Source organism: Diaporthe batatas (genome assembly GCF_019321695.1).
Source record: "Diaporthe batatas strain CRI 302-4 chromosome Unknown Contig00016, whole genome shotgun sequence".
NCBI lineage: Eukaryota > Fungi > Ascomycota > Sordariomycetes > Diaporthales > Diaporthaceae > Diaporthe > Diaporthe batatas.
Window position 1 is genome coordinate 279717 of NW_025408563.1, and position 26128 is coordinate 305844.

General features: G+C 52.9%; 9 protein-coding genes across 9 annotated transcripts; 5 read left to right on the forward strand and 4 right to left on the reverse strand.

Moving 5' to 3' along the window:
• Positions 1–1917: 1917 nt before the first annotated feature.
• KVR01_011697 (uncharacterized protein) lies at positions 1918–5230 on the reverse strand. The gene is made up of 2 exons (XM_044781363.1): positions 2673–5230; positions 1918–2608 (listed from the first exon to the last, which is right to left on the reverse strand). Exon 1 carries the CDS (start codon positions 4253–4255, stop codon positions 3623–3625), a length of 633 nt encoding a protein of 210 aa, XP_044639406.1. The 5' UTR covers positions 4256–5230; the 3' UTR covers positions 1918–2608; positions 2673–3622.
• A 144-nt stretch (positions 5231–5374) lies between these two features.
• KVR01_011596 (uncharacterized protein) lies at positions 5375–10032 on the forward strand. The gene is made up of 5 exons (XM_044784602.1): positions 5375–5555; positions 5724–5770; positions 5906–6001; positions 6082–6166; positions 6234–10032. The coding sequence occupies exons 1-5, from the start codon at positions 5502–5504 to the stop codon at positions 8004–8006; spliced, it is 2055 nt and encodes a 684-aa protein (XP_044639305.1). The 5' UTR covers positions 5375–5501; the 3' UTR covers positions 8007–10032.
• On the reverse strand, positions 8849–9592 carry KVR01_011581 (uncharacterized protein; the record flags this gene model as incomplete). The annotated part of the gene is made up of 1 exon (XM_044791888.1): positions 8849–9592. One exon carries the CDS (start codon positions 9590–9592, stop codon positions 8849–8851), a length of 744 nt encoding a protein of 247 aa, XP_044639290.1.
• Positions 10033–10315: 283 nt separating the features above from the next.
• KVR01_011514 (uncharacterized protein) lies at positions 10316–12070 on the reverse strand (the record flags this gene model as incomplete). Its single annotated transcript, XM_044791352.1, has 3 exons — positions 10316–10755; positions 10865–11192; positions 11255–12070. The coding sequence occupies 3 exons, from the start codon at positions 12068–12070 to the stop codon at positions 10316–10318; spliced, it is 1584 nt and encodes a 527-aa protein (XP_044639223.1).
• A 1407-nt stretch (positions 12071–13477) lies between these two features.
• On the forward strand, positions 13478–16261 carry KVR01_011688 (uncharacterized protein). Its single transcript, XM_044784457.1, has 2 exons — positions 13478–15103; positions 15229–16261. Exons 1-2 carry the CDS (start codon positions 13654–13656, stop codon positions 16125–16127), a joined length of 2349 nt encoding a protein of 782 aa, XP_044639397.1. The 5' UTR covers positions 13478–13653; the 3' UTR covers positions 16128–16261.
• A 423-nt stretch (positions 16262–16684) lies between these two features.
• On the reverse strand, positions 16685–17940 carry KVR01_011753 (uncharacterized protein). Its single transcript, XM_044792215.1, has 3 exons — positions 17356–17940; positions 16972–17263; positions 16685–16901 (listed from the first exon to the last, which is right to left on the reverse strand). The coding sequence occupies exons 1-3, from the start codon at positions 17920–17922 to the stop codon at positions 16876–16878; spliced, it is 885 nt and encodes a 294-aa protein (XP_044639462.1). The 5' UTR covers positions 17923–17940; the 3' UTR covers positions 16685–16875.
• Positions 17941–19211: 1271 nt separating this feature from the next.
• Positions 19212–20681, forward strand: KVR01_011499 (uncharacterized protein). The gene is made up of 4 exons (XM_044788421.1): positions 19212–19541; positions 19604–20106; positions 20174–20451; positions 20526–20681. Exons 1-4 carry the CDS (start codon positions 19335–19337, stop codon positions 20606–20608), a joined length of 1071 nt encoding a protein of 356 aa, XP_044639208.1. The 5' UTR covers positions 19212–19334; the 3' UTR covers positions 20609–20681.
• A 354-nt stretch (positions 20682–21035) lies between these two features.
• On the forward strand, positions 21036–21935 carry KVR01_011613 (uncharacterized protein; the record flags this gene model as incomplete). The annotated part of the gene is made up of 1 exon (XM_044790939.1): positions 21036–21935. The coding sequence occupies one exon, from the start codon at positions 21036–21038 to the stop codon at positions 21933–21935; it is 900 nt and encodes a 299-aa protein (XP_044639322.1).
• Positions 21936–22763: 828 nt separating this feature from the next.
• KVR01_011686 (uncharacterized protein) lies at positions 22764–24234 on the forward strand. The gene is made up of 4 exons (XM_044789104.1): positions 22764–23048; positions 23114–23252; positions 23383–23497; positions 23588–24234. The coding sequence occupies exons 2-4, from the start codon at positions 23250–23252 to the stop codon at positions 23950–23952; spliced, it is 483 nt and encodes a 160-aa protein (XP_044639395.1). The 5' UTR covers positions 22764–23048; positions 23114–23249; the 3' UTR covers positions 23953–24234.
• The last annotated feature ends 1894 nt before the right edge of the window (positions 24235–26128 follow it).

The window sequence follows — 26128 nt, forward strand, 5'->3', positions numbered from 1 at the left end:
TTTATTTACCTATTTATTCACCTACTTATTTACCTACTTATTTACCTATTTATTTACCTATTTATTCACCTATTTATTTACTTATTTATTTACCTATTTATTTACCTATTTATTTTATTTATTTATTTATTTTATTTACTTATTTATTTACTTATTTATTTACTTATTTCTTTACCTATTTATTTACTTATTTATTTACTTATTTATTTACCTATTTATTTACCTATTTATTTACCTATTTATTTACCTATTTATTTACTTATTTATTTTATTTACCTATTTATTTTATTTATTTATTTATTTACTTATTTATTTATTTATTTATTTATTTATTTATTTATTTATTTATTTAAATATTTATTTAGGTATTTATTTAAGTATTTATTTAGGTATTTATTTATATATCCCCCCCACCCCCTATTCCCTAGCCCTCCCCCCTGCATTTTAACTCACTACACTACACACACTTATATTGAAGGCCTATATATTATATTATATTTATATTGAGGGTATTTTGAAGTCCACTATACTATATTGACGAGCCTAGTGCGTGTAGTGTAGTGAGCGGCAACCCTGCTGGCTTTGGGGTTAGACGACCTCATCAATCGCGCTTGGTTTCGCAGAGCTTGGGTAAGAGAACCTCCTGAGAACTACTGTCCCGAAATGGTCAGTTTCTGTGACTGTCTGCATATTGAATTCACTGGTATGTGCTAGGACGCTCTTGTTGACTTTCTGCTTGAAAGGCGACACAGAAATTTTCTGTGGAGATTCATCCATGCCATGGCACGGTTTGGTGAAGTCCATGGACCTTTTGAGCTTGACAGGCATCTTTTTAAGCTCATCTTCGTCGCTTCAACCTCTTCGAACCTTCATGAAGAAACAAGTAATCATGTCCAAACGACCCACCTGGGCAGTTTAGCACGAGTTTCAGTGCTCATGTCAGGAGAACGTTTCACCTTCAAGCAGACATGTGGTTTCGTTTTTAATCCCTATATATGTAAAATGTACGTGGCGCCTTCATACAGTGGTAAACGCTCAAGACCCAGCGTTTGAAGAAATATAGTGCCAATCACAGTGGAAAGAGAATGCAGTACATGGGCACATAGCCGAGCCTCGTACCGCACAGACAAGGCTGGAAGGCATCGCTCCCACATACACCAAAAGAAACTTCCTCAAGTCCTTGTGGATGGGTGGCCAAGAAACGCAAAGGATGCGAGAAATAAGATTTATGCATTTACAAGCTAACTTTTTATCACCAAAAAAAAGCCAAAAAGTTTAAAAACATACAGCACCGGGTATTCGCTGGTCGTCACCGACCCAACTACTAATCCAGCGATTAGTGGCTTGACTATGGGAGAGCGGACGGGATCCCGTATTTTCCACTATCTATGGCCGTATGTGCTTAAGTTTGTACAACGGCAAACTATATACCAACCATGCTCGGCTCGGTTGGAGTAACCATCTTAATTGGTGTGATGGGCTGCTAATAAGACTTCTCATAACCAATGAGAATAAATTGGACTTTCTGAATTACGCAAGAGGAGTTGTTGAGCCTACCCCAATCCCCGAAACTGGTCTCCGCGACAAACATCAGTTTGACTGTATCCATTTGAAGGTACAGAATCTACGTGGATGCCATCTGGGTAGATTGGAAGATGAGAATGATCGGGAGAGGCCCTCGGGAATCGAGGATCTGCCGTCGCGGGCCTGTGATTGGTGAAGGCGAGCCTCCCGAGAAAAAGTAAACACGCAGCCTTTCGGGGGAAAGCACTACTTCGCTGCACGTGGAAAAGTCTTGCCATTGCGACAGTCTGTTAACGGCCTCGACAAGCGACTGGTTTTGAGAGGAGCTGCGCTTGCAAGGGTAGAATATCCACCAACGGAAACCGCCGTATCAACCAACGCCGCCCCATCACGCAACAAGCCCCCGAGTCCACGTAATACCTTTTCGAGACTACCAATCTGCGGGCTGCGCAAGGCCAGCAGCAAGTCTACTAATAATCCCATCCCCCAACAGTACGAAATGTGTAAGCACGACATCCAAAGCTGAGAGAAGAACCTGGCAGGCAGTAACGTGGCCATCCTCCTCCTCCAGACCGTGCTCCATGACCAGACTGGTTGTGATTGCCCTGAATTTCCGGGGAAGGACTCACTTAAGGCTCAAACTCCATACATCATGTATCCAAGGTCATGTGTCAGGAATCTGGACTGGCTTTTTCTTCTCGACGGCTTGGCCGAACCAGCCATATTTCGTCCTCATATCACACCAGGCCAGGGACAGTCCAGACGATCGGAGATCGGGTTTAAATTTGTTTCTGTTTGGCCTCTGTTCGTCAGGCAAGAACGGCAAATTAGGGCAGACTCTTTCTTTGCGTATGGCGTAGTTCCATTCCAAGTGTTATTTTCTTACCGTGCCGTTCTTTGGCAGCCCACCTGGAGGGTCAATATTGCCTTCATAAGTCTTTTTAACCACGTCTTCTCCAAATGAGTCTTCCGATACCTGCAATGTAGGGGAGAAACCTCGTTAAACAGGCCATTATTTCACCATTAGGCAGTTCCTTTATTGCTTAATGACCAGTAGACAAGAGTGCTGCAGAAAGAAAAAGCGCTTGTGACGAGGTCAGCCTAACGTCTTTTGACCTGAAGAGAGAAGTACCCCCCCGCCTCCTTACCTCTTTCCTCCATTTTGCAAGCTCAACTCCAAGTCATCCACCATCCTTCCAAGATCAAAAGTTCGTATCAAAGATCAGGATGCGGGACGAGGCTCAGGCCACGTGCACACGTAGTGTACTCTCTCTGTACTGTTAATGGCATTGTTTCCCCCCCCCCCCCCTTTTCAAAAGCTGGGTCTTGAGCGTCTACCGCTGTATGAAGGCGCCATATATGTCTTCGGACGTATGCGGAATAGAAGCTAACCAGGTAATATGCTTCCGTAATAAGGAAGCTTATTACCTGATTCAGTGTAAGTGCAATGGCTGTCGGCACGCCAGAATCTGACGGGGTGGTTATGATGGACTTCAGGAGGGGCTCGGCAGTGATCGAGGCTGGCGCTGCAAGGGCAGGCAGGTATAACGGAGCCTCACTCGCTGCATAACGCGGTGGCTGCTCCAAGCTCGCAGTGTTTTGCCCTCGCGTTTGATGCGCACATCGGCGGGCAAGGGGAGTGGGAGGCCGTTCATGCCGACTTGACTTATTAGTAACACTACTCATCGGAATGACGGACAAAGCAATTGGTGCTGGAGCAAATGCAGCAGCCTTGCGGCGTGGACTGTCTATGCTTCTGTGTTCCTGCTCCGAGCACTTATTGTGCAGTGGTGAATTAGTTAGTCACAATCGATATCCTCACTGACTGCCAAAATTCAAGACGGTTTAGGCCGGGTCCTTGTAGTGTACCAACGCCCGGCTAAATAAGCTCCATCCCTGCGTCGGTTGGACCCTTGACGGCTTATCGAGGAGGGCCTTGGGGGCGGGCGGGATGCTGGGATGCCAGCACCCGGACGGACATGGGCAGGGCTGAGTGGCAGGCCCCTGGTTGGATGGGGGCCGGATGGGTGGAACCGACCGCCTTAAGCAGCGGTTTGTTGAGACTCGAGCTCGACCGCGACCGAGGTGAGACAGGAGATCAACACCAACGGGGCGCGATGGCATTGTTGGTGTAACCCCAAACGACACGCCACCAGGCCACCACTATTCCCACTGCCAGGGGCCATCTGAGGCGTTGTTCGAGATCGCAGGCTGTACCGTACTTGCAGGGCGAGCTGTCAGATGCGGCAAGACACTGAAGTGCGGGATTAGATGGCTTGATTGATGGACAGCCACATGGAGACCAGTCCAGATTAAGCATGCATGCATGCACGCTTATTAGTGTAGATGCATGCAATCCCGCGCTTGTGTGGAATCCCAGCTGTCTGGACGGAGTAGTTGGGGTGGGGGTTTGGGGTGACAAGCAGCCGGCGTGGAAAGAAATTTCTCCACGGGGGCCGACCACTTCAGCCACTCTGGTTTGTGATGCCGAGACGTAAGGATGTCTGATGGACGGCAGCGCCGGACGGTGTCGCGGCTCGCGAGATAGAATGAATACCCACAACCAGAGTCTCCAGCCTCGGGAGCCGTGGGAGCTGAGCAAGCATGCGGAGCAGCAAATAATTGGCATCTGGAGTGGATGAGCAGGATCCAATGGGATCCGCAGGGTCTTGCAGTGTTGTTTGTCCTCCTTGCACCCTGCAGGGAAAATCGGCGGAAAGTACCCCGCCATGAGGGCACCGCCAACCGCGGGGTCGACGAGGGCGCTGAGTGAGCACAACGACGGTAGCTTGAAGATAGAATCTGTAGCTCGAGCAGCGTTGATAAATGATTGGCCAAGCAGGTCCCTAATTCTCTCGTTCTAGAGACGGCGGTAGAGCACATGCAGCGATGTGAGCCTGCGAAATGGTGAATGGCATCGCTCCAAAGCTCGGGCGATAAGCGAGGGGCAATTACTCAGTCGACGATAATTATGGAGATGGTGACGTCTGGCTGGAAGAGACTGACGCTCGCCTCGAGGAGCTGCGGCCGAGCTGGCGGTGACGTCGATCCGATCCGGCCCATCCGCGGGGCAAAACAGCGGCAAAATTTGAGCTTATACCACAGTACCGCGTGGAATAAACGAACGACACAAGGCAGGCAGGCAGTCGTAGCATGGCGTAGTCCAGTCCTTGTGCGAAATTCTTGCATGTAGTTGACTGATGTCGGAAAAGATGCATCGTGGGCAGCGGGTAAATGGCGACAGGCCATGGGGCATTTCCGTTAATGATAGCCCGAGCTAGCTGGCCCGCCGGGAAAATGCATTGGCGCGGCATTGGAGCTCCATCGAGGCGAGCGAGGACTGGCGATGCGAAGCGGTCGAGTCGTCAACAAGCTTGGAGGTCGACGGCGATGGTGTTGATGCAGATCAGATGCTCATGCTGGATCCATGGTATAGTATAGTAGAGCATATGTGATCGTGCTGTAGATGATGTGTAATGCTGCCTCTTCGGGTGGGTCAGCCAAGGCGTGTCAACAAGGTTGCGAGATGTTTGACTGATGGCTGATGACTGATGATTGAGAGGCGTTGCCAGGGTAGAACTGGCCCAAGCGATGGAGCTGGGATGGGGCCACCACCACTCACACGCCCTGAGGCAGGAGCAGGAAGGAGCACGAAGCACGAGCACGAAGCACGAGCACGAGCTCGCATGAGGCAGGAAGTACTGTCAGACTGTGTAGCAGCAGTTCCCGCCCTTCCACGCCTGCCACGCTTGAGCCCTGCTGCACCCCAAGCTCGAGCTCAACCATTTTACTGGGGCCCGCCTGATGGCTTGCCTGCCTGCCCTGCCTGCCTGCCCTTCTTTTCCATTCCCCTCACCCCTCGTTTTGGAACTTGTTCTTTTCCTCGACATCTTCAAACTCCCCTGCCACACCTTCCCAGCCTATCTGTCCATCCATACACCAGACCATTTTTTGTTATCGAAAAACAGTCTGTCAAGATGGGTTACACAAAGACCGACGAGCTCGCCATCAACACCATCCGGGTCCTGGCCGTAAGTCAATTTGTCCCCAAGAGACACTGCTGCTGCAACCTGCAACGGGCCAGCTTGCCCCTCCATCGCCGTTGTCGCTGCCGCCCGTTGAGCAGCTTGTTTCACCACCAAAATCTGCCACAACCACGCCTCGATAGGATCAATCATGCTCACAACTCTCGTCTATAGGCTGATGCGACCGCCCATGCCAACTCTGGCCACCCTGGTGCGCCCATGTACGTTGTTCTCCCTGCCCCTCTTGCGTCACCTCGACTCTCTTTGCCCCTCCACTCAAATGTTGAGGATGGTGGAGCGGTGATGCGCCATATAAAAACCGGTCTGAACCACAGCTGACAGCCGTCTCAATGCAGGGGCATGGCACCCGTGGCCCACGTTCTCTACAGCAAGTTCATGAAGTTCAACCCAAAGAACCCAAAGTGGCTCAACCGTGACCGCTTCGTTCTCTCGTGAGTCCTTGTCCCCAACTTTCCCCGGGCCAGTGTGCCACCGTCAACATGACGTGCCTCTGACCTCGAAATCACTCCAGCAACGGCCACGGCTGCATGCTCCAGTATGCCCTGCTCCACCTGTACGGATACTCCCTGTCCATTGACGACCTGAAGGCCTTCCGTGTAAGTTTCGCGCCACGTTTTGAGAACGAGGGTCAGTGCGAATAATCCGCTGACAATGAGCTTCTAGCACGTTGACAGCATCACTCCTGGCCACCCTGAGGCCCACGACACCCCCGGTGTCGAGGTCACCACTGGTCCTCTGGGCCAGGGTATCAGCAACGCTGTCGGTCTTGCCATTGCCCAGGCCCACACCGCTGCCATCTACAACAAGCCTGGCTTCGACCTGGTCAACAACTACACATACTGCTTCCTCGGCGATGGCTGCCTGATGGAGGGTGTCTCGAGCGAGGCCTGCTCCCTGGCCGGCCACCTGCAGCTCGGCAACCTGATCGCCATCTACGATGACAACCACATCTCCATCGACGGTGACACCAACCAGGCCTTCACCGAGGATGTCAAGAAGCGATACGAGTCCTACGGCTGGCAGGTCCTCGAGGTCGCCGACGGTGACAGCGACCTCGACAGCATCGAGAAGGCCATCAAGGCCGCCCAGGAGGTCAAGGACAAGCCCACCATCATCAAGCTCAAGACCATCATCGGCTTCGGCTCCAAGAACCAGGGCACCCACGGCGTCCACGGCTCCCCCCTCAAGGCCGACGACATCAAGCAGCTCAAGGAGAAGTGGGGCTTCAACCCCGAGGAGAGCTTCGCCGTCCCCCAGGAGGTCTACGACCTGACCGGCAAGGTTGTCTCTGCCGGTGCCGCCGCCGAGGAGGAGTGGAACAAGCTGTTCGCCAGCTACGGCGAGAAGTACAAGTCCGAGCACGACGACCTCGTCCGCCGCCTCAGCGGCAAGCTGCCCGAGGGCTGGGAGAAGTCGCTGCCCGTCTACACTCCCGCCGACTCTGCCGTCGCCTCGCGAAAGCTGTCCGAGATCGTCCTGCAGAAGATCCACTCCGTCATCCCCGAGCTGGTCGGTGGCTCTGCCGATCTGACTGGCTCCAACCTGACCCGGTGGAAGGAGGCCGTCGACTTCCAGCCCCCCGCCACCGGCCTGGGCGACTACACTGGCCGTTACATCCGATACGGTGTGCGTGAGCACGGTATGGGTGCCATCCTCAACGGTCTGGCTGCCTACGGCACCATCATCCCCTACGGTGGTACCTTCCTGAACTTTGTCTCGTACGCCGCCGGTGCCGTCCGTCTGTCCGCCCTGTCCCAGCAGCGCGTCATCTGGGTTGCCACCCACGACTCCATCGGCCTTGGTGAGGACGGCCCCACCCACCAGCCCATCGAGACCCTGGCCCACTTCCGTGCCCTGCCCAACTGCATGGTGTGGCGCCCCGCCGACGGCAACGAGACCAGCGCCGCCTACTACGTCGCCCTCACCTCCCAGCACACCCCCAGCATCCTGGCCCTGTCGCGTCAGAACCTGCCCCAGCTCGAGAACTCCACGATCGAGCGGGCCTCCAAGGGCGGTTACGTCCTGCACGAGGTCGAGGGCGCCCAGGTCACCCTGGTGTCCACCGGTTCCGAGGTGTGCATCTGCATCGACGCCGTCAAGGAGCTGGAGAAGCAGGGCATCAAGGCCCGTGTCGTCTCCATCCCTTGCTTCGAGGTGTTCGACGCCCAGTCCAAGGACTACCGCCTGTCGGTCCTGCCCGACGGCATCCCGTCCCTGTCGGTCGAGGTCATGAGCACCATGGGCTGGGAGAGGTATACCCACGAGCAGTTCGGCCTGAACCGCTTCGGTGCCTCTGGCGCGTACAAGGACGTCTACGCCAAGTTCGAATTCACGCCCGAGGGCATTGCCAAGCGCGCCAAGGCAACCATCGACTTCTGGAAGGACGTGCCCAACATCCGCTCCCCCATCAACAGGGCGTTCCAGCAGCTCATCTAAGGAGGGGAACGTAGTCTGGCAGAAAAGGTTTACGAGGGATGATACAGATATATCCGTAAGAGGTTTAAATAGACGGGTGCACATTTAGCAAGAATTGCACCATAGCACAATGAATGAATTCCGATGTACTTGACTGTTTTGTCCCTGAATAACTGCATCTTGGGGTGTGATGAGCAAATTACGATTAACACTCTAGGTGTTGTAACTTTTACCAGCATATCCGGCAACGACATTTTCTTCAACAAGATGAAAATCACCCTGGCCTCAGATCCACAGATGCTCTCTCTCCCTGTCTGCTGCCATGGGTTTGTCCGTCTGTCAACTTGTCCTTTTTTCCCCTGCCTCCACATCCGGTCATCTGGGCGCTGTATGCCTCATCCTACTACTACCCCTGTAGAACCAGCGCGAATCTCCTGGTTTTGGGTTTTGTTCCATCGACCCCTACACAGGGTGGGACATGAAGGCTTCTCTCTGCTCGCTCGCACCTTTCGCCGGGCGGGCGTGGTTGTCTCGCCCCGCCCCGCCCCGGCTGTCCTCCAGGCAATCAATCAGTTGATCAACAAACCACATGCCAGCACAGCACGCCCTCCCACGGCCGCCCCCCCCCCCCCCCACACCGATATTTTTTCTCGCCTGGCCGTGACGATGTTGTGGTCCACGCCCTGGGCCCAAGGCCCAAGAGCCTCGTGGCAGCCGCCTGCTCTGCGCGTCGTACCTCGCTGACAGGGCAGGTCAGGTAGGTAGGGAGGTAGGTGAATAGAGGGTCGACTTTCACGCCCGCCCTGCCCTCCTTCCCCACCCCCCCTTAACCCCCTCACCACCCCAGGGACCGACAGGCCTCATCACCGCCGCCCCGTGGAAACCCACTCGGCCTGGAACACCCTCGCGACCTTCTCGAGCCGCGCCGCCGCGCGCCGCGCCTCGCGCAGGTCCTCTGCGCGCGGGGCGACCACGGTGCCGGTCAGCATGGGCGGGTCGCGGGGGTCGACGCCCTCCTCCCCGGCCGCGTCGTCGTCGTCATCATCACCAAACCCCCCATCACCACCCCCACCCCCGCCCCCGCCGGCATCGTCCCCCCCGGCGGTGACCAGGCTCTCCTCGCTGCGCCGCCCGGGGGCAGCGCCCAGCGCCAGGCCCATGGGGCACATGTAGCTGTGCAGGACGACGGGCCCCGCGGCGGGGAGCTCGACCATGGTGCGGAGGGGGGCGCCGCGGCCCAGGCGCTTGGCGGCGTCGTAGGAGAGGAGGGCTGTTGCTGTCAGGGAGGTGAGGGCGCGGGACTGGGTTGTTGCTGGGGAGGGGGGGTCTTCTCCTGTGGGGGTGTCGGTGTCGGAGGAGGCGGGGTTGTCGTCTTCTTCTGTTGAGGATGGGGAGGGGGATGTTGAGAAGGTTGTTTGGTGGTTGGTTGTGCGTTTTCTGTGGTTTTGGCTTGGGTCGTGGTGGTGGTGGTGTTGTTGTTGTTGTGAGGAGGTGGGGTGTGAGGTTGGTGTTGAGGCTGACGCTGACGCTGACGAGATCAGGGGCGTGGTGGCCCTGTCTGTCATGTGGATGGCCAGCGAGGGGTGTTTGGCTGGGAGGCTCGCCATGTTTGGTTGGGTGCCTTGGTGCCTGGCTGGCTGGCTTGCCCTTGTTGGTCCGGTCAGGAGGGAGGGGTCCCGTACTGTGGTAGGCTGAGTGACTGATCGATTGGGGGCCGTTTGGGTGTTTGATGGGATCGCAACCCTGGACGGACGGGGGAAGCTTAAAGAGGCCTCGGGTTAGATCTGACGATCCTGACCGGCAGAGGGAGGGAGGAATGTATCGAGGATCGCCCCGGCCCGCGTGTGGGTGTTTGTGTGACTTTGACTGAGGGTACGGTAGCCAGCCAGAGCAGTCAATCGATGTGCGGGGTCTGCCTGTGGTGTGGTCGGCCCAACTTCTAATTCCGCGACTGAGGACGGACTGGAATGAGATGTTGTAAGCGGGGAGACAGAGACCTGATAAGTATCGTGGATCTCCTGGTCTCCTGGTCTCCTGGTCTCCTGGTGAGTCCAATTGACTCGACTGAGTGGGTTTCGTCCCAAGTTATCAGTCTATCTCTGTTCCGTTGACGCGAGGAGATGACTGGAGTGATGTGCTATCACGAGCTCCCCCTAGCTCTGACCCGCTAGTGCCGAGTCTAGCCGCCCCTCCTCTTGGGTCTGGGGTCTGGTGGGCCCGACCTGCGTTATCAGGGATGGGATCTGATAAGATTGCTGTCAGGGTTATTCAGGGTTGTCGCAAGTACGTACATACTCCATCCACTCCATCATATTAGCAACTCCCCTCCCCTACTTCACAAACACACGAACGCCCTTGCTCCCAGCAACAGGACGCGGCACGAACCGGTCCATGGCCAGCTCCACGTCCTCCCTACCAGTCCCACAGACCTCCACCTCGAACCGCCGCAGGAAGCTGGCCAGCCCCACGTACAGCTCGGCCCACGCCAGCTGCATCCCGACACAGGCCCGCGCCCCGCGCCCAAACGTCACCAGGTACCGCGACAGCTGCCGCCCGTCGGGGGCCAGCGCCTGCTGGCTGCTTTCAGTGCCCAGCCACCTGTCCGGGCGGTACGAGAAGCTGTCCGGGAAGAGGGCCTCGTCGTGCGCGACGTCGTACGTGTCCATGCTGATGGTGCTGCCGCGGGGGATGATGTGGTTTTTGTATACCGTGTCCTCGTGCTCGAAGATGCGTGGGCTGCGCTGCGATAGGCCGTATGAGAGGCGCAGGGCTGGGTGAAGTTGCAAGTTGTTAGCAACAGTGGACTAATTTGCGTAGAAGCAGTTGCACGGTTATGAGGTGAGGGGCAGGGCCAGGGGGGGGGTGACAGGTTCACTCACATTCGTGGATGCAGGCCGTCAGGAAGGGGAGCTTCTCCAGCTCGTTCAGGCTGGGCATCTCGTCCGGGTCCGGGATGGCCGCCTCCAGCTCCGCGCGGAGCCGACGGTGGACTGCTGGGTTGTCCGCGATGTGGAACACCGAGAGCGACAGCGAACGCATCGTCGTCTCGACGCCGGCGCCGACGAGCCCGATGGCCTCGTGCTGCAGCCTCTGCACCGTCACCTCTTCCCGGGGGATGTCCGACTGGATGATCGAGGTGAAGATGGTCTCGGGCTGTTCCTTGCTTTCGGCGCCGTTCAGGACCTCCTTGACCTGCGCCGTCATTTCCTAGGGGGGGACACTTTGTCAGAAAAGCCACTTGCGGCCCAAGTTGATCCGCGCGGACTCACATCATCAAAGGCGATGACCCGTCTCATATCCGAGCTCATCCACCCAACAACCGGGCCCGGGAGTCTGTACAACACCCCGAACAGCCACCGAAACTGCGTGACCCAGTGGATCCCATCAAGCATCGAAAAGATAGCCACGACAATCTCAGCCCGGAACCCAGGCTCCCGGACGAAATCACGCCGCCGCCCAAACACATACTCCATGATGATATCCAAAGCCCAGCACCCCCACATGTCATTCACGACCAGCACCTTCTCCTCCCGCCCGCGGAACTCCGCCTCCACCCGCCGGCACAGCGCATCAGCCCGCTCCTGCAGCAGGCCCGCGCGCTCCGCGACGCGGCGCCTCGAGAAGAAGGGGTTGAGCGCCGCCCGCCGCGCGCGGTGCACGTGGTGGTCGGCCGTCGCGAACACCGACGTGGGGTTGTTGAACCTGTCCTCGAGGTGCCGGGGCCGGCTCGCGGGCCGCGCGCCGGCGTACAGCGCCTCGTGGAAGGATGCGTCCCGGATGTGCACCTCGTGCGGGCTGATGCGGACGATGGGGCCGTATGCTTCGTGCCACGCGCGGTAGGCGAAGGGGAACTGCCCGCCGCGGCCCCTGGTCTTGTCGCGGTGGAGCAGCTCGTAGTAGGCTTCTACCCACCCCGTCGCGGCTGCGAGTTTGGGGCCTGGGATGTGCGCGAGGGGGTGCAGGGTGATGCGGTAGAGGGCTAGGAGGATGGCGTAGCTTGTGAGGGCTGCTAGGAGGCTTAGTGCTAGGCGGGGGGTGTCGATGTGTCCCGTCTGGGCGTCATGGAAGAGGTTGTGTAGCGCCATTGTGAGGTTGTGAAGTCCCTTTGAGGTGCCGCGACCTACTATGTGGCCGCGAAGTGATTCTGAATTTGTCGAGAGGGTATAACGTTCGAGGGCACTGGGGAGTAATCATTTCGAAGCGGAGAAGGTCCATGTATTGGGTCATCTCACATGCATGGAGACATGCACTAGCCAGCACTGGTGGGTTGCTCCGGCATGCGACATTGGGAGAGCGCTTGTCTGCCAATGCCTATCTATGCGCAACAAGAAAGAAGCAGTGGGGACGACCAATCCTTCTATCCCGATTGAGATGTTCACGGGTGGAACCTTGGAAATGACCTGCTTTGGCCGTCTATGCCAAGGGCAAAAGTGATAGCACACACCTTGGCAGGCTTTTGCTGCGAGCCTTAGGTGATGATTTCGTTGTCTCCTGGTTCTGAGGGGAAATGCCGGTGTAACTGTGCTCACTGTCCACGATTGGTGTTGCGTCCTCGGCATATGATTCTCGAGCTCTTCACTGCAAATTTCCTGGTAATCGTAATGTTTGAAGGCACCACATGCGTTTTATATGTACGGTGATCAGAAACGAAACTACCTAATAACATTTGAAACTGGATTCGACTATTTTTATTGATTCGGTTCTTGGGGGAGGGGGGATAAGATCAGTTTCTGCCAGGTGGTGTCCATTTGGGTAGCTGGGCACATGCTCTGTGGTTTACCAAAGGCCTTCCGGACTGAATATCTAGGTAACAGAACGTACTGTATTCTCTTTCCACTGTTATTGGCACTGCTAGAGATGACTTATCAGCAGTTTGGTTACTGTGGTATTTTGGCCCGGCGTTTTATAGCGTAGGACCTGGCAGTCGCTCTCCCGTTGTATCTATCAACAAGGTCTGAGATAGTGCCCAAATTGGGTGCGTGTGCCTGCCGGGGTTCACATGCTCTCACATTGTAGATTGATCCTTCATTAGAACAATATGAGAACAAAAATAGTATGATGTGGTGGCCTGGTTGCTTGCGACACCGCTGATCCAGGGGTTGTCGAAGGGGCAGCTTCAGGGCCCACGGGCTCGTCCATTTCCGAGGTTCCGAGGTTCGAACCTTGGAAGCAAAGTTACGAATGTACTTAGTAATCAGTAATAGTCCAAAGTTGACAAACTCAGGACAACGCTGATCAGCCGATTCAGCCCAATCGAGGTGTCAGCTCAAGCTTGTATTTGGGGGGGGGGGCATGAAAATTGTGACTGCCACGTATCAATTCTTGTGCATTTCCTGGTGGTGTGCAACACAAGCCACAATGCGCAGCTGCTGCTCACCGGTGCTGAAGAACACGTCGGATTGGCTGCATGCGAATATACCTACCTGGTAATCGAAGGACGCCTAACTTACTTAAGTAGCTGATTTCGCCCAACACATCTGCACTTATTACACTTACCACATTGTTGTGCTTTTTGTTGGACCGCAGCAGGCTACATCTACAGAAGAACATCTTCTTCCCCCATCGTTATCATCTAGACAACCTTTCTCGGCGAGTGCTCCTTACCGACTCTCGAAGACTGCCAACGAGGCATTTTAACACATTTGGCATCCAGCTTGGCAGTCTCGCCATGTCCAACGACGGCTACGAAGAGATTTGGTCGACAGCCCCATCGGGGCAAGCAGTCCACTGCTGTCTCCCACTCACACACCCAGACAGGCAAATTCGCGTGCTTGTCTTGGATCCAGTCGACTCCGAGTCCCCCAGATCCGATGAGATACTTCAAGGCCGTATAGATGTTCTCGATGAACTCACCGATGGCCAAGAGTATGCGGCTCTATCATACGTCTGGAACCTGACGACCGATCCACCAATCCCGCCGCGCGAGAACCGGCTCATCATTCGATGCGGCGACCACCAACATCAAGCCCGAATCAAGCCCAACTGCTGGTCCGCCCTTTGGCATCTTTGCAAGATTCGAAGACCTTCGATCACAGTTCTCTGGGTTGACTCAATTTGCATTGACCAGAAGAATGATGAAGAGATGAAGCAACAGATATCTATGATGTGCAAAATCTATAACTCGGCTCAAAAAACTTACTTCTGGGTCGGAGAGGCTGGAACCGGCACTGATAAAGCAATGGAATTCCTTTCGAGTGACAGAATCACATCGGGCACAGGCGGGTCCGGATCTGCATTCCCGATTGGCTTCAAGATCTGGTGGCAATTCACAAGATTGAAAGCGAGTGCATACAACAATGACCTCCAACAAATCTTCACACGGGAATGGATCACACGCCTTTGGACTTTACAAGAGTTCTTACTATCAAGAGAAGGTATTCTTGTGTGTGGAGAGAAATCAGTTTCATGGAAGCGCCTGGTTTGTGCTCTGCATTCTATACACTACTTCCACAAGCACCCCGGGTCACTTTTCTTCGATAGCTCACATCTTCGTTGGCTGAACTTAGTCAACCTTGCACAGTGGTTTGCACAGAACAGTTGGATACTAGTGTACAGAGCATCGGAGGACTTTAACCAGTCGCAGGTTGAAGCTCATCTAAACTGTCTCAAGTGGTCTGTGAAGAACGCTTGGTTGATATATGTGCTATGCACAAGCTTTTTGTGTTCACTGTACATGTATTCAATAGTTTTTTTACTCAATTCAAGCCCCTTGGTGGTTCTTTTTGTTAAGTTTGCTTTATTATATTTGATTTTGTTCCTTCTTGTTTCTGTTCCAGGAGTTGTGTTCTGGCGTGTCTGGAAAGGTAAGCTGTTCTTCCCGAGAAACTCGCCTTCAATTTTGGAGGAACTCCGGAATCGGCAGGTGTCGGACCCAAAAGATATTTATAACGGCACTGTAGGAATTCTTGGTGGGGGCGCATCTACCAGTGGAGAGAGTCTATGTGTTCTTTACAGGAAGCTTTGTACCAGCCTGATGTCCAAAACACAATCACTGGATGTTCTATTGTTTGCCAACACTTATGCAAACCGTAGTTATCCATCCTGGATTATCAACTGGGAATCCGAAATCTCGCACGTTTGGGGCAATGCTCTCTCTTATAGCGAGGCAAAATTCTCTGGTGAGTGGGACCTCCAGTTGATGGCACCACCAGATGTGCGCGCATTTTCGAGTTGGTTATCCATCCTGAACACGAGTAATTTATTTCAACGAACCTATACGCGGTTTTTTACTGATCATCAACAGTGTACCTTTCATACCTGCAATCGTTATTTCGTGCGGAGGAGACATTGGGAAAGTACCGAGGGGTAATGCCCGCGAGACAGGCGCGCTGGGATTTCCGTGATCAAGGCCAAAGCCTTTCTGTCTTTGGGCTGGTCTTGACACACATCTCGTCTCACCTTACACCAACAACATACGCAGATGCGGTCACACCATTGCACCTATTTCGCTGGAATCTGCTTTCGATAAAAGCTTGGGTGAACTACACCTCAGCCAAAGCGTCTAGACTCCTGCAAAAGTCGTTCTTTTGCTTCAGTCGATATGTCGCGGAAAGTCCTGTCGAGATGATCAGGCCTCAATACACAATACCTACTACAGGAACCACTCTATCGCAAATTGAACGCAGACGGTTTATTTCTTTAATGCACGCCGAATACACCAGGATGACCACACGGGATCGGAAACGGGCTGCAAAACAGCTCATGGCTTTAATGACAGTTGCCGCGGGAAACAGGCTTCTAGAACGTGAATTGATGATGTGGTGGAAAACCCTAAGTGAGGCGGCAGACACTATTTATTATGGCGATGAATGGATTGAGAAGAAGGTGTTATCAGACGAACGCGTAGAGAATAGCTTCAACGCAGTTATGCATATTCTCCAGGAAGCGAAGCTAGGTGCGGTCGGTTATGAGACCAGCGAAGTGCTGGATGGATTCTCTCGAGGTTTGGCATTTGCTGCAGCAGGTGCTCAAACCGGGGACGCTGTGGCACTGGTATCCGGGATGGCATTTCCTCTTGTGCTTCGTCCGTGCGGTGAGGGCCGTTTTAGACTGGTTGGTCCAATCTTTTTGCCGGGTGCAATGGATGGAGAACTCGAGGACCAGATAACGAGGATGACACTTGACGAGATCATAATAGTATGATGCGTGCAAGGGTGAAGGCAAAGACGTCGAGTCAATCTCAAGCTCAAGGCTCCTGGGCCAATGATTCTGATAGTCTATTGACCTATGGAGAATGGCTCTATATGTGAATTGAATTGAAAGTTTGAAGCTCTAAGGCCATATTTACCATACCTAGGTATATATGTAGAGGACGCTGAGCATAGTGGAAGAGGTTAATAGATTCATACCGGGTACAAACGTCCCAGGAGGCCCAGGCACTGGTAATCAGAAGGCGAGACAGATCATTTACATTCAGCACGAGAGTTGAATCATGGTTGTTGAAGTGCATGCTCATATAAAGGGATGAGGGGTATGTGGCTAAACGGTGGGTGGTGACGAGGAGTGTTAGGAGGCTGATCGAGATATGATTCCATTACCTAGGTGGTCATGATGAAGGATTGTGTCTATTCAACTAAGTCGGAGATTGAGGTTAGTATATTTCTATATTTAAACATTACCACGATGTCAATAATACATACTGTACAGTCAGTCGATTGCGCTCACCTGCCACGAATGTTTTCCAGATCTTCATCCAGAGCTGTATCGAATACTCGACAATTTGTATTAAAGTAAATCGACTGAAACTAGCCTCAAAATCAAGGTGTGAAGCACCCCGTTCACTGCCTAGAAGCTCCACGGAATGGCCGTTTCTGCCTGCAAGACGCGAGACCATCCCCCCAATGTCTTGGAGTATATGTAGCTTTACCCCGGCGAGTTTCCACTACTCCATCTAATATCTCACTCTTCGCTCAGTACCTTTTACGTTGAGTTTGATGTTAGCCACCGGGAATTGGATTACACCAAGAGTAGGGGTTTTCTAGCTCACCAAGCCATGTAACACCTATCGCGAACCAGTAGTGAATATTTTGCATAGCCTTGAGGTTGTCTTCGGGGAGGTTTAGTATGTCTTTGATCCAATGCCCGGGATACCAACGACTTTCAGACATTGCAAACATCATGAAGCTTTGAGGTAGGAACCCAGCCTGGTCGAAATCAATGACACAGAGGCCACCGGAATCAGTGAAGATAAAGTTGCCGGCAAAGAAATCACTGTAATAAAAACATAGGTCTCTCTCAAGGCACACAGTAGGGGAGTCCTTAAACTTTAAGGTAGATACCTAGAAAATATCTGCATTAGTATTTGTTTGAAATGGATTATACTAGTCTGTGGGATTTCTCCATGACTCATTATTAAAGTACTTCTTAATACCTTATTCAAATGTGCCTCAAGTTCATCAACAGAGGAGTACTCAAGATAGGACATATGATCCTTGAATAGGGGATGTCGGATATAGCCCCCACCAACAGGGCCTGGCTTTTGTCCTGAGGGTGGTTTGATAGACATAAGGAGTCTAATTGCCCTTGCAATGCTGTTGCTGAGTGAGGTCTCCTGAGATTCCCAACCAGGCTGCCGTACTAGTTGTGCAAGCGTTCTTCCAGGTATGTACTCCATGACAATGAAAAATCTCTCGCCATACTCAAATGTGCTGTAGATCTCGGGGACGAGGATGCCTTGTGTCTGATTTGGCGGCATCGCCTTGAGAGCTTCGAAAACGTACTCTTGGTTGCGTAGCTCTGCTCTTAGTTCTGATGCCAAGCCGAACTTGACGTAAGCGATGGGGTGGCTTGGGGGGAAAACAAAACCGGTCACAGCACACCCATCTGGTTTGAATTGAGGTGTCTGCTCGAAGGTGGAAATGAGATCCTCTTTGCTCAAGCTCAGAGCAAGCTGCCGTTTGGACAAGGGCTGCCCTCCTCGATCATTCTCTGCAGCCATGCTGTCTCGGGCGTTGTGAAGGTTGAGTGAAGACTGGCCAGGTGATGAACGGTCAGGTCGGGAAGGGCTGGTGCCTGGCGTCAAATAGTATACAAAAAGCGGGGCGGCCAGAAGCCACCGTCCACCAACACATCACTTGCCACCACCTACATCTTTAAGTACCCATCATTTTCTAATAGTATAATGTGGGCAACAGGGGAGGTGAAGACCCATTCTCTATCATACGATCTGCACAGCGACACGTCCATAAATATATTCACTGGGCACACTTCATATTCGCAATGCAATAATAAGCTCGAGACATGTCGTGATTGTTGATTATTCTGAAGGCCATGCATAGATAATCATTCAAGGTTTCTTAATGCCGAAACTTGAATTATCAATTGGTTCCAGAAGGACTCGAAGTGGGGGCCGACTGAGGATATATTTCTCCTACCCTTCTGGGTAAACAACATCCGAGGATTCGGATCCCACAGCTATGGTTTCAACCTGGCAAAGTGCAAGAACTTGGATTACGACGGGGATGCAAGGCTCAAGTTCAGCAACGCCATCAAGCCATCACGATCGTACGGGAGGTGCGAGATGGATTTTGGGCCATATGTTGTCAAAGTCGAGAAAATTGTCGGGAGACAAAGAACCCAACATGGTGAAACTTGATTTCCGCGTAATCGTCGTCGTCAAGCCGTTCGGAAAATATTCATTCTCTCACCGAACGCATGTGGATTTTGAGTCTTATCGTATTTTAACCACTGTACTGACACCGTATTTTTTAAGCGCTGGGTCTTGAGTGCTTACCACCGTATGAAGGCGCCATGTATGTCCTCGGACGTACACGGAATAGAAGCGAAACCACATATACATTACCAAAGACTCTTTTCTACACGTAGGATTATTAATACTTGCATCTAGTCAATGTTTAAGGGGTTAAAAGCGCAGTTGAGGTAGACTGTCTTTTCCCGAACGGTTAAGGATCCACAATTTTAGAGTTGATTTCGGGAGTTTAGGGATCGGATACACCGGGCTTGGCCCAATGTAGTGTACTGCCCCTGCCTTATTTAGCTGGTGCAGGCAGGGTCTTCTACCCGAAACGCGCGGGACGTTATCAAGAGCTAATTGGTGCGTGTGCATGCTATCAATAGCCTGTCACTCAATTTCGGATCTAAAAGTAAAGTTCACTATGACATAGTTCGTCTATAAACGGCATAGACGGCAGATCTCTTTGGCCATACGTGCTGCGGTTCTCTTGGCCCGCCTCCTGAAATTAGGCGCACATCAAATCTATAAGGTCTCCACGTACGGCAGGACAGGCTTCTCAATATCTGTCAATCATCCCACACGTGTTCTGGTGCAGTGGATTCCTATCCTTCGCATATCAGAGAAGAGTCAATCTTCTCAATCCACAGTCTTTACAGATGGCGTTCCGGAATTTCTCGCTTGGCGTGCTCCTTGCATGTGCCCACGCGGCACAGGCAGCCCTGCAATACAAGGGGGCCGATTGGTCATCCGTTGCAGTCCTGGAGCGCGACAACAATATCCAGTATAAGGACCTCAAGGGGACCGTCAAACCACTCGAGACTATCTTGTCTGAAAATGGCATCAACATAGTCCGGCAGAGAGTGGTACGTTTTTCCAGAGGATGTACATAGACCCAGAGGAAGGCTAACGCATGTTTTAATTGCAGTGGGTAACCAACGGCGATTATGGCCTCGACTACAACGTCGCCCTGGCCAAGCGCGCGAAGGCTGCGGGCATGGACGTCCACATCAACCTGCATTTCAGCGAGTCCTGGGCCGACCCGGGCCAGCAGAAGATCCCCGCAAGTTGGCCCACCGACCTTGCAGGCCTCACCACCCAGATTTACGAGTACACGCTCAACGTGAGCAACACGCTCCAGGCCGCGGGTATCCAACCGGCCATCATTGATATCGGAAACGAGATCGCCGACGGGATTCTGTGGCCAGTCGGACGAGGAAGTCAAAACTGGACCAACACGGCGCAGCTCCTCTCGTCTGCCTCGAAGGGCATCAGGGACAGCGACCTCAGCCCGCAGCCCAAGATCAACGTCCACCTGAACGGCGCCGCCGACCAAGGAGTTCAGGACTTCTTCTGGGAGAACGTCTTGAAGGCCGACCCCAACTTCCCCAAGCAGATCGACATGTTCAGCGCGTCTTTCTACCCATTCTAGTATGTGTCCCCTGCCATCCGGCGTCTGCAGGCAGAGCGCCTTGGCACTAACTTGAGCACGTCGCAGTGGCCCCGAGTGGAACTTCACCAGGCTATCAAACACACTTACGCACATGACGACGCTGCTGCCCGGCAAGGAATTCATGGTATCTGAGATGGCGTGGCCCTTTAAGTGCAACCAAGGTGGAAACTTTGCATTCCCACCTGACATGCGACCTAGCATTCCTTTCAATGCCGAGGGTCAGAAGACGTGGGTCACTGAGGTCGCCAAGAGGGTGGATGCGATCGCCGGTGGGGTCGGTGTCGAGTACTGGGAGATCGGATGGGTGAACAATGCTGGTCTCGGTAAGTCTGACTCTTTCTTAGAACGGCTCTACGCCACTCGCATTTTGGAACGGGAATTGACTAATACATCACAGGGCAAACGGGTTGTGAAGACAATATCATGTTTGAATTTGCCGGCAACGCGAGAGACTCGTTGTCTGTGTTTTCCGAGATTTAGAGAATCGAGAATAGATGACTTAGATTCAGACATCAATCATCAGGTAATGCTGTCAGCAGACAGCAGAAATGCCTCCATGCTATCCTATAATAGGCGCCTTTGTGAAAATATGCTCTTGACCTTTCACATCCAAACACAGTCAAGCCACATATGCGCCTCGCGTATCGTGTTTCGAATCATCTCAGTTGGTCCTATTGTGCTATACTAAATGACATATAGATGAGAGGGAACAACTATTCGGCATAAGGACGGTAACGCCCATCGGATCATGTGGGGTTTCTTCCCGAACTGCAACCTAGGCTCACTGTACAGCTCTATTTTACCCGTCCTGCTTACGTCTAGCGGAGGTGGGGAAGCCTGTTCCATAAGGGGAAGGGGAAAGAAAGAACAACATTAAATACAAATCATTGACATCGAATCACCAACCATGACAATAAACACAGATCAGCTGGAGGAAACTGCTCGCACCACACGAGCGAACCTCAAATATCTACTCGATGGGCCAAAGATCAATCGGCGCTTTGTCTCGGCTGGAGTCGAGGTCAACACAGGCCGCTATGGCCCTTACGAGATGACCATACGCGACGGCAGAGACATCAGGGACCACTTCTCATTCGATCGCCACGGCTTCCAGCTCCTCGACGCGCCAACGACGATGGTGGACTTCCACGACAAGACCGAAGTCGAAGACAAGTACCAGGCCGAAGTACGCGACCACGTGCAGCGCGCCTTCGGGGCGAGCTTTGTTGTCCCGACTGGCTGGATGATCCGCACCTCGGGCGACATCCCCAAGCCGAAGGAGTCAGACGGCCCGTACCGCCATCATGGCGGCGTCCAGCCCCCGGCAGGCGAGGTGCACGTCGACACAGAGCCCAGCCGCCAGCTCGCCTATGCGCAGCGGCTCTACGAGAAGGAGAGGCCCGGCGGCCCTGGGTTCAAGCGCTTCATCATCTCGAGCTTCTGGCGGACGTTCTCCCCGCCCCCACAAGCGTGCCCGCTCGCCGTGTGTGATGCGCAGAGCGTGCGGGATGATGAGGGTGTGCCGAATACCCTCTGGATCGTGGACAAGATCCCCGAGGGAGACGAGATGTTTGCGGACATGGATGACGAGAAACAGTTGGCGGCTGCAATCTTTCGTCACAGTCCTGACCACCGGTGGTGGTATTTCTCGGGCATGGTTCGTGATGAGGCGCTTCTTTTAAAATTCCATGACAGCGATCACAGCGTTGGCTGGCGCACGCCGCACACGGCCTTTTGGGATGAGAGCTATGCGGATGCTCATGTGAGGGAGAGTATTGAGTGTAGAAGCATTGCGTTCTTCGAGTGATTGTTATGGATGGTTGCCAGGAAGAAGTAGACGAAATTACACAAACGATTTCGTGTTTTTTTGCTTAAATTGCGAGCACAACTACATTGTATCCGAATTTCTGTAGGGTATCTCGAAGACGCCACCGAGGAGTAATGATACTGGAATCATCCCTGGATGCCCTCCTGATTACCTTGAAGTAGGGGCCTCACTGCCCGGACTCATGAATTGGATGGAAGCACGCGCTCAGGGCTTATCATGAGATTCATTTTGTGCTCGAATAAGGGGACCAGAGAGCTGAACAATCGCTCCTTGGCAGTGCACAACATTCTAAAGCCTTGCAGGTGCACCTAAGTAGTATAATAAAGCAATTTTACTGCTGGCAGGGTCCCAGGTCTACGTGGAGCCTCACGCTGTGCCTTTTCACTTAACAGTTTGTTGCCCTTGGAAACAGTTTTCTGGTACCTAGGTACTCACTCGGTAGGCAAGGTCACATCAGAAATCTCGATCCTGGGAGCATTTCGCTCAGCTTAGCTTGGGGTTCCTACCCATGCCTCAAAGATGCTATGGTAACACACCTGGGCACTGCAGCTCACCAAGGAGGAGCCTGATTCGGATGGATTTCGGACTTGGCTGCATAGGATGGACGCCGGTCTATCCTATCGGCCTCTCGTTTATTCTATCGGCCTCTCGTTTCGCTGATCTTGCCAAGGTGGGTCGGACGACAAGAGTCTGCATTACCCCTCTCTAGCTCGTGTTACCATGTCTTCAATAGTCGATTCTCATTCGTTATACATACCAGACAAATGAATCACTCTGTGCCACATTGCGACTGCGTTTGTAGACTGGCTGTGCTCACATTGACCTTGGCCACATGCCATTACCCCTGCTGACGGCGGGGCTTCCTCAGCTTCCTATTTTTCAAGAGCCTCAAGGACAATCTACCACTCAACATCGTACTTGATATATATCGGGTCTCGGTTGCCTGGAGGCTGTGAAATTTGCTGCCAGGACATCGCGTGGGCTGTTCTCCTCGCAAATTTGGTGCGTTCCTTTAACTGTGGACCATGACTGAGACCAGCGAGTCGACCACCGATACTCGCCTGATCGGCTGGTACGTAACGGATGATGCCAGTAAGTTGTCTAAAATCACCAGACGCCAAAACTTATTCACTTCCCCAGTTATTAATACCATTTAGCTACGAAGATAAATGCTGGTCGTGGATGGAGCACCTCTGGAACGGTCGCCGGTGACTGTGTCCCGCCCAGTACCTGTGTTCTTCCCACGGCTTGTACATCGAACACACTGTTCTTCGATAACGGGAGCTCAGCAACATGGTAAGTTCGCTTATTTCGTGAGCTTCGTGCATGTGACGGGTAAACTGCGGATACCTATAGATAGTAATGCTCTCTTCACGCTTTCAGCAGTAACTCTAATGAAGCGTGCGGCACCATGACGATTTTTGAGGACATATCGTTTCATGGTCCTTCTGCAACAAACTGGGATTGTAGGAATCGGCAATGGCGGTCATATTCTAATCTGTTCAAGACGCCACCGGAAGCTCGCGCGGGTGAGACAGTCTGTAAGTTCTCTTATCAAGCTCCCGCCAGACATGCTGATGTAGTCAGTCACACTGGTAGTATCTAACGTCTAGTGGCTGCAATAATTACAGATAGCACGGTCAGTCTCACGCCGACAGAAGGCCCCCCGGAAATTTTATCACCTACCTCTGTTCCCAGCCCCTCAAACAGCCTTCCAGCCACCGACAACGGCGAGAAAAGTCAGGCCTGGATCGCTGGCGCTGTGATCGGACCTCTTGTCGGCGTCGGGTTGTGTGCGTCAGTATACTTCTTATGGAGGCGGCGTCGTAAACACCACGATCACAGCCGATCTACGAGTCCAAAGCGTGAGGCACCAGCTGAGGTTGCTGATTCGCGTCAAGAAGTACCCCGTTCCGAGTTGATAGGACATCATTTGGAGCCAGCAATGTTACATTCCGACAATGTGGCGGTGAGATCATCTGAACTTCCAGCCTGAATTTGGTGTGACAAGAGACACAGTAATCGTCAGAAGTGACGTGGACATAGACTTTGAAATATAGGGTTGGCCCGCACTTGCATTCTTTGAAAAATAGAAATAGCGGCAGAAGAAGTCAATTTCCTTGATCCGAAGGACTGAACTCATCATGGTTCTCGGCTGTTGAAAGAAAGGAGCTTGGCGGCCGGGAGTCGAGGGTTCTCCGGAACCTGCAAAAGAAACCCTTTTCCCTCAGGAACTTCCCACGGTCGGTCATCGTATTATGATAATGCTAAAATTGCATGCAACACTTAGATTTATCTGAATTGATCAAAAATGTCAGGCCAGAGCCTTAACCAAAGCACCAAAAGCATCCGAAAAGCCACTATCAACGTAGTCTCCAAATTATGAGATGTCATCTGGGCTCGTACTTGGACAAGCTCCTCCGTGTTGGCCCGCTGCCAAGCAGCTTCGTCCTCGAGAAGGCTGCTACGGTGTTGACTTGCCCAACCTTGTAGGACTTTGGCCACAGCAAAGTGGCAGGAGAGTAGGGTTGCGGCATCTATCGCACCATCCAGTCCAGTACTCCCAGGCCGACCGCTCCTCGCTCCAATCTGCAGGAGAAACGAAACCATGTCGAGCCTACCCTCGCAGGCGGCCCAGTCCAGCGGGCGAGTCCGGTGGATTCCCACTGGGTTCCATGTCAACGGGTCGCATCCCATTGCCGATCCCAGAGAATTCACCCTGGCGCCTTGCTCGAGGAGATACTGCGCCATGTTTAACAAACCCGATCCCGCAGCATATTCGAGTGATGTGAGGCCAAAGCCACGAATTGAAGGTGGCTCGTTGACATCAGCGCCTGCTTCTACTAGGAGCCGGATGAACGGCAGAGGGGCCTTTGTAGCACAAGCCTTTTGCAACGCGGTATAATTGTAGCCGAAACGATCCTCGCCTGGTTTCGCGGAAACGTCTGCGCCCCTTTGGATGAGCTCGGCCGCGAAACTCAAACGTCCTCGCGCAATTGCTTGTTGTAGAGGCGTAGTGTGCCTCTTGATACCGCCGCCTCGATCATTGACATCGATACCCGCTTCAATAATCTCAAGGATTAGATCATCTCCGGCATCGGCTTCTAGAAGTAGGTTGATAAGACTGCGCCGTCTTGGACTGGCACGATGTCCTTGGGAAAAGGCAACTGGAGCGCCAATTTTGAACAGCCGTTTGAATACTTCCAGGTACTCTTGCGGTCTCAATGACCTGCCTGAATCGTCGGCTAAAGATGCCTCCAAGATTGTCATGCCGACTCCGTCAACCATATGATCAGCGCTTGCCTGAAGTAGAAGGTCCACCATGGCCGAGCGATCCATAGACTGGGAGAGAAGGGCGCTGTGAAGCATGGTTTGCTCACTTCTCCCACAAGAGCGGGATTGTATTTGGAAACCACGTTGCAGCAGGTTTTTTGCGGTTTGCAGGCTGCACCCATTTCGAATGCTAAGATGAAGCAAATCCAAGCCGTGAATCTGGAAATCCATATTGTCCTCCACGAGACCGGGAATCAGGAGAGCATGAGAACCGTCGATCCTGAAATAGCACAGCCCTTCCCAGAAATTTGAAGGACTCAGGCGTAGATTTTCAGTACTGTAACCCTTTCCGCTGTAAGCGAAAGTGGCGTTTAGTAAATGTGCATCGATGTCGATGCCAAGACTCTTTGCAGCTGAGCGGATGATCTCGATAGCTTCTAAGCGTTCTGCGTCTTCCTTGCGGTGTTTTGCAGAAGTATTGTTCTCATCATCGTGCTGGTTCGAATGCAACGGTTCTGGGGCGAACTTCCCTCGATGTGCCCTGATAGGTGTGCGCAATGGTGTGTCAGAGGTAGCCAACGTAAAGAAAGAACGGATATCGAGTCTGGGACTGGATAGAAGAAGCCTGAGCATCTCCGGCTTTCCAGCCATGGCCGCTCGAGCCACGGGGCTCCACAACAAGGTTTTGTGCCCACGGCTCTCTTCTTGCGACAGGGAGGGAACATTGGGGTTCACCCCAACGTCTAGCAGGCTCGAAGCCGACCTGATCTCCCCTAGATACGCCGCTTCTGATAGGCATCTTTCGAGTATATCGACATCCCCATCATTATCTTGACTCTGATGAGACTTTATGTATGCTTTGAGAACGTCCGGACCGTCTTGAGCGAATGTCAGGACCC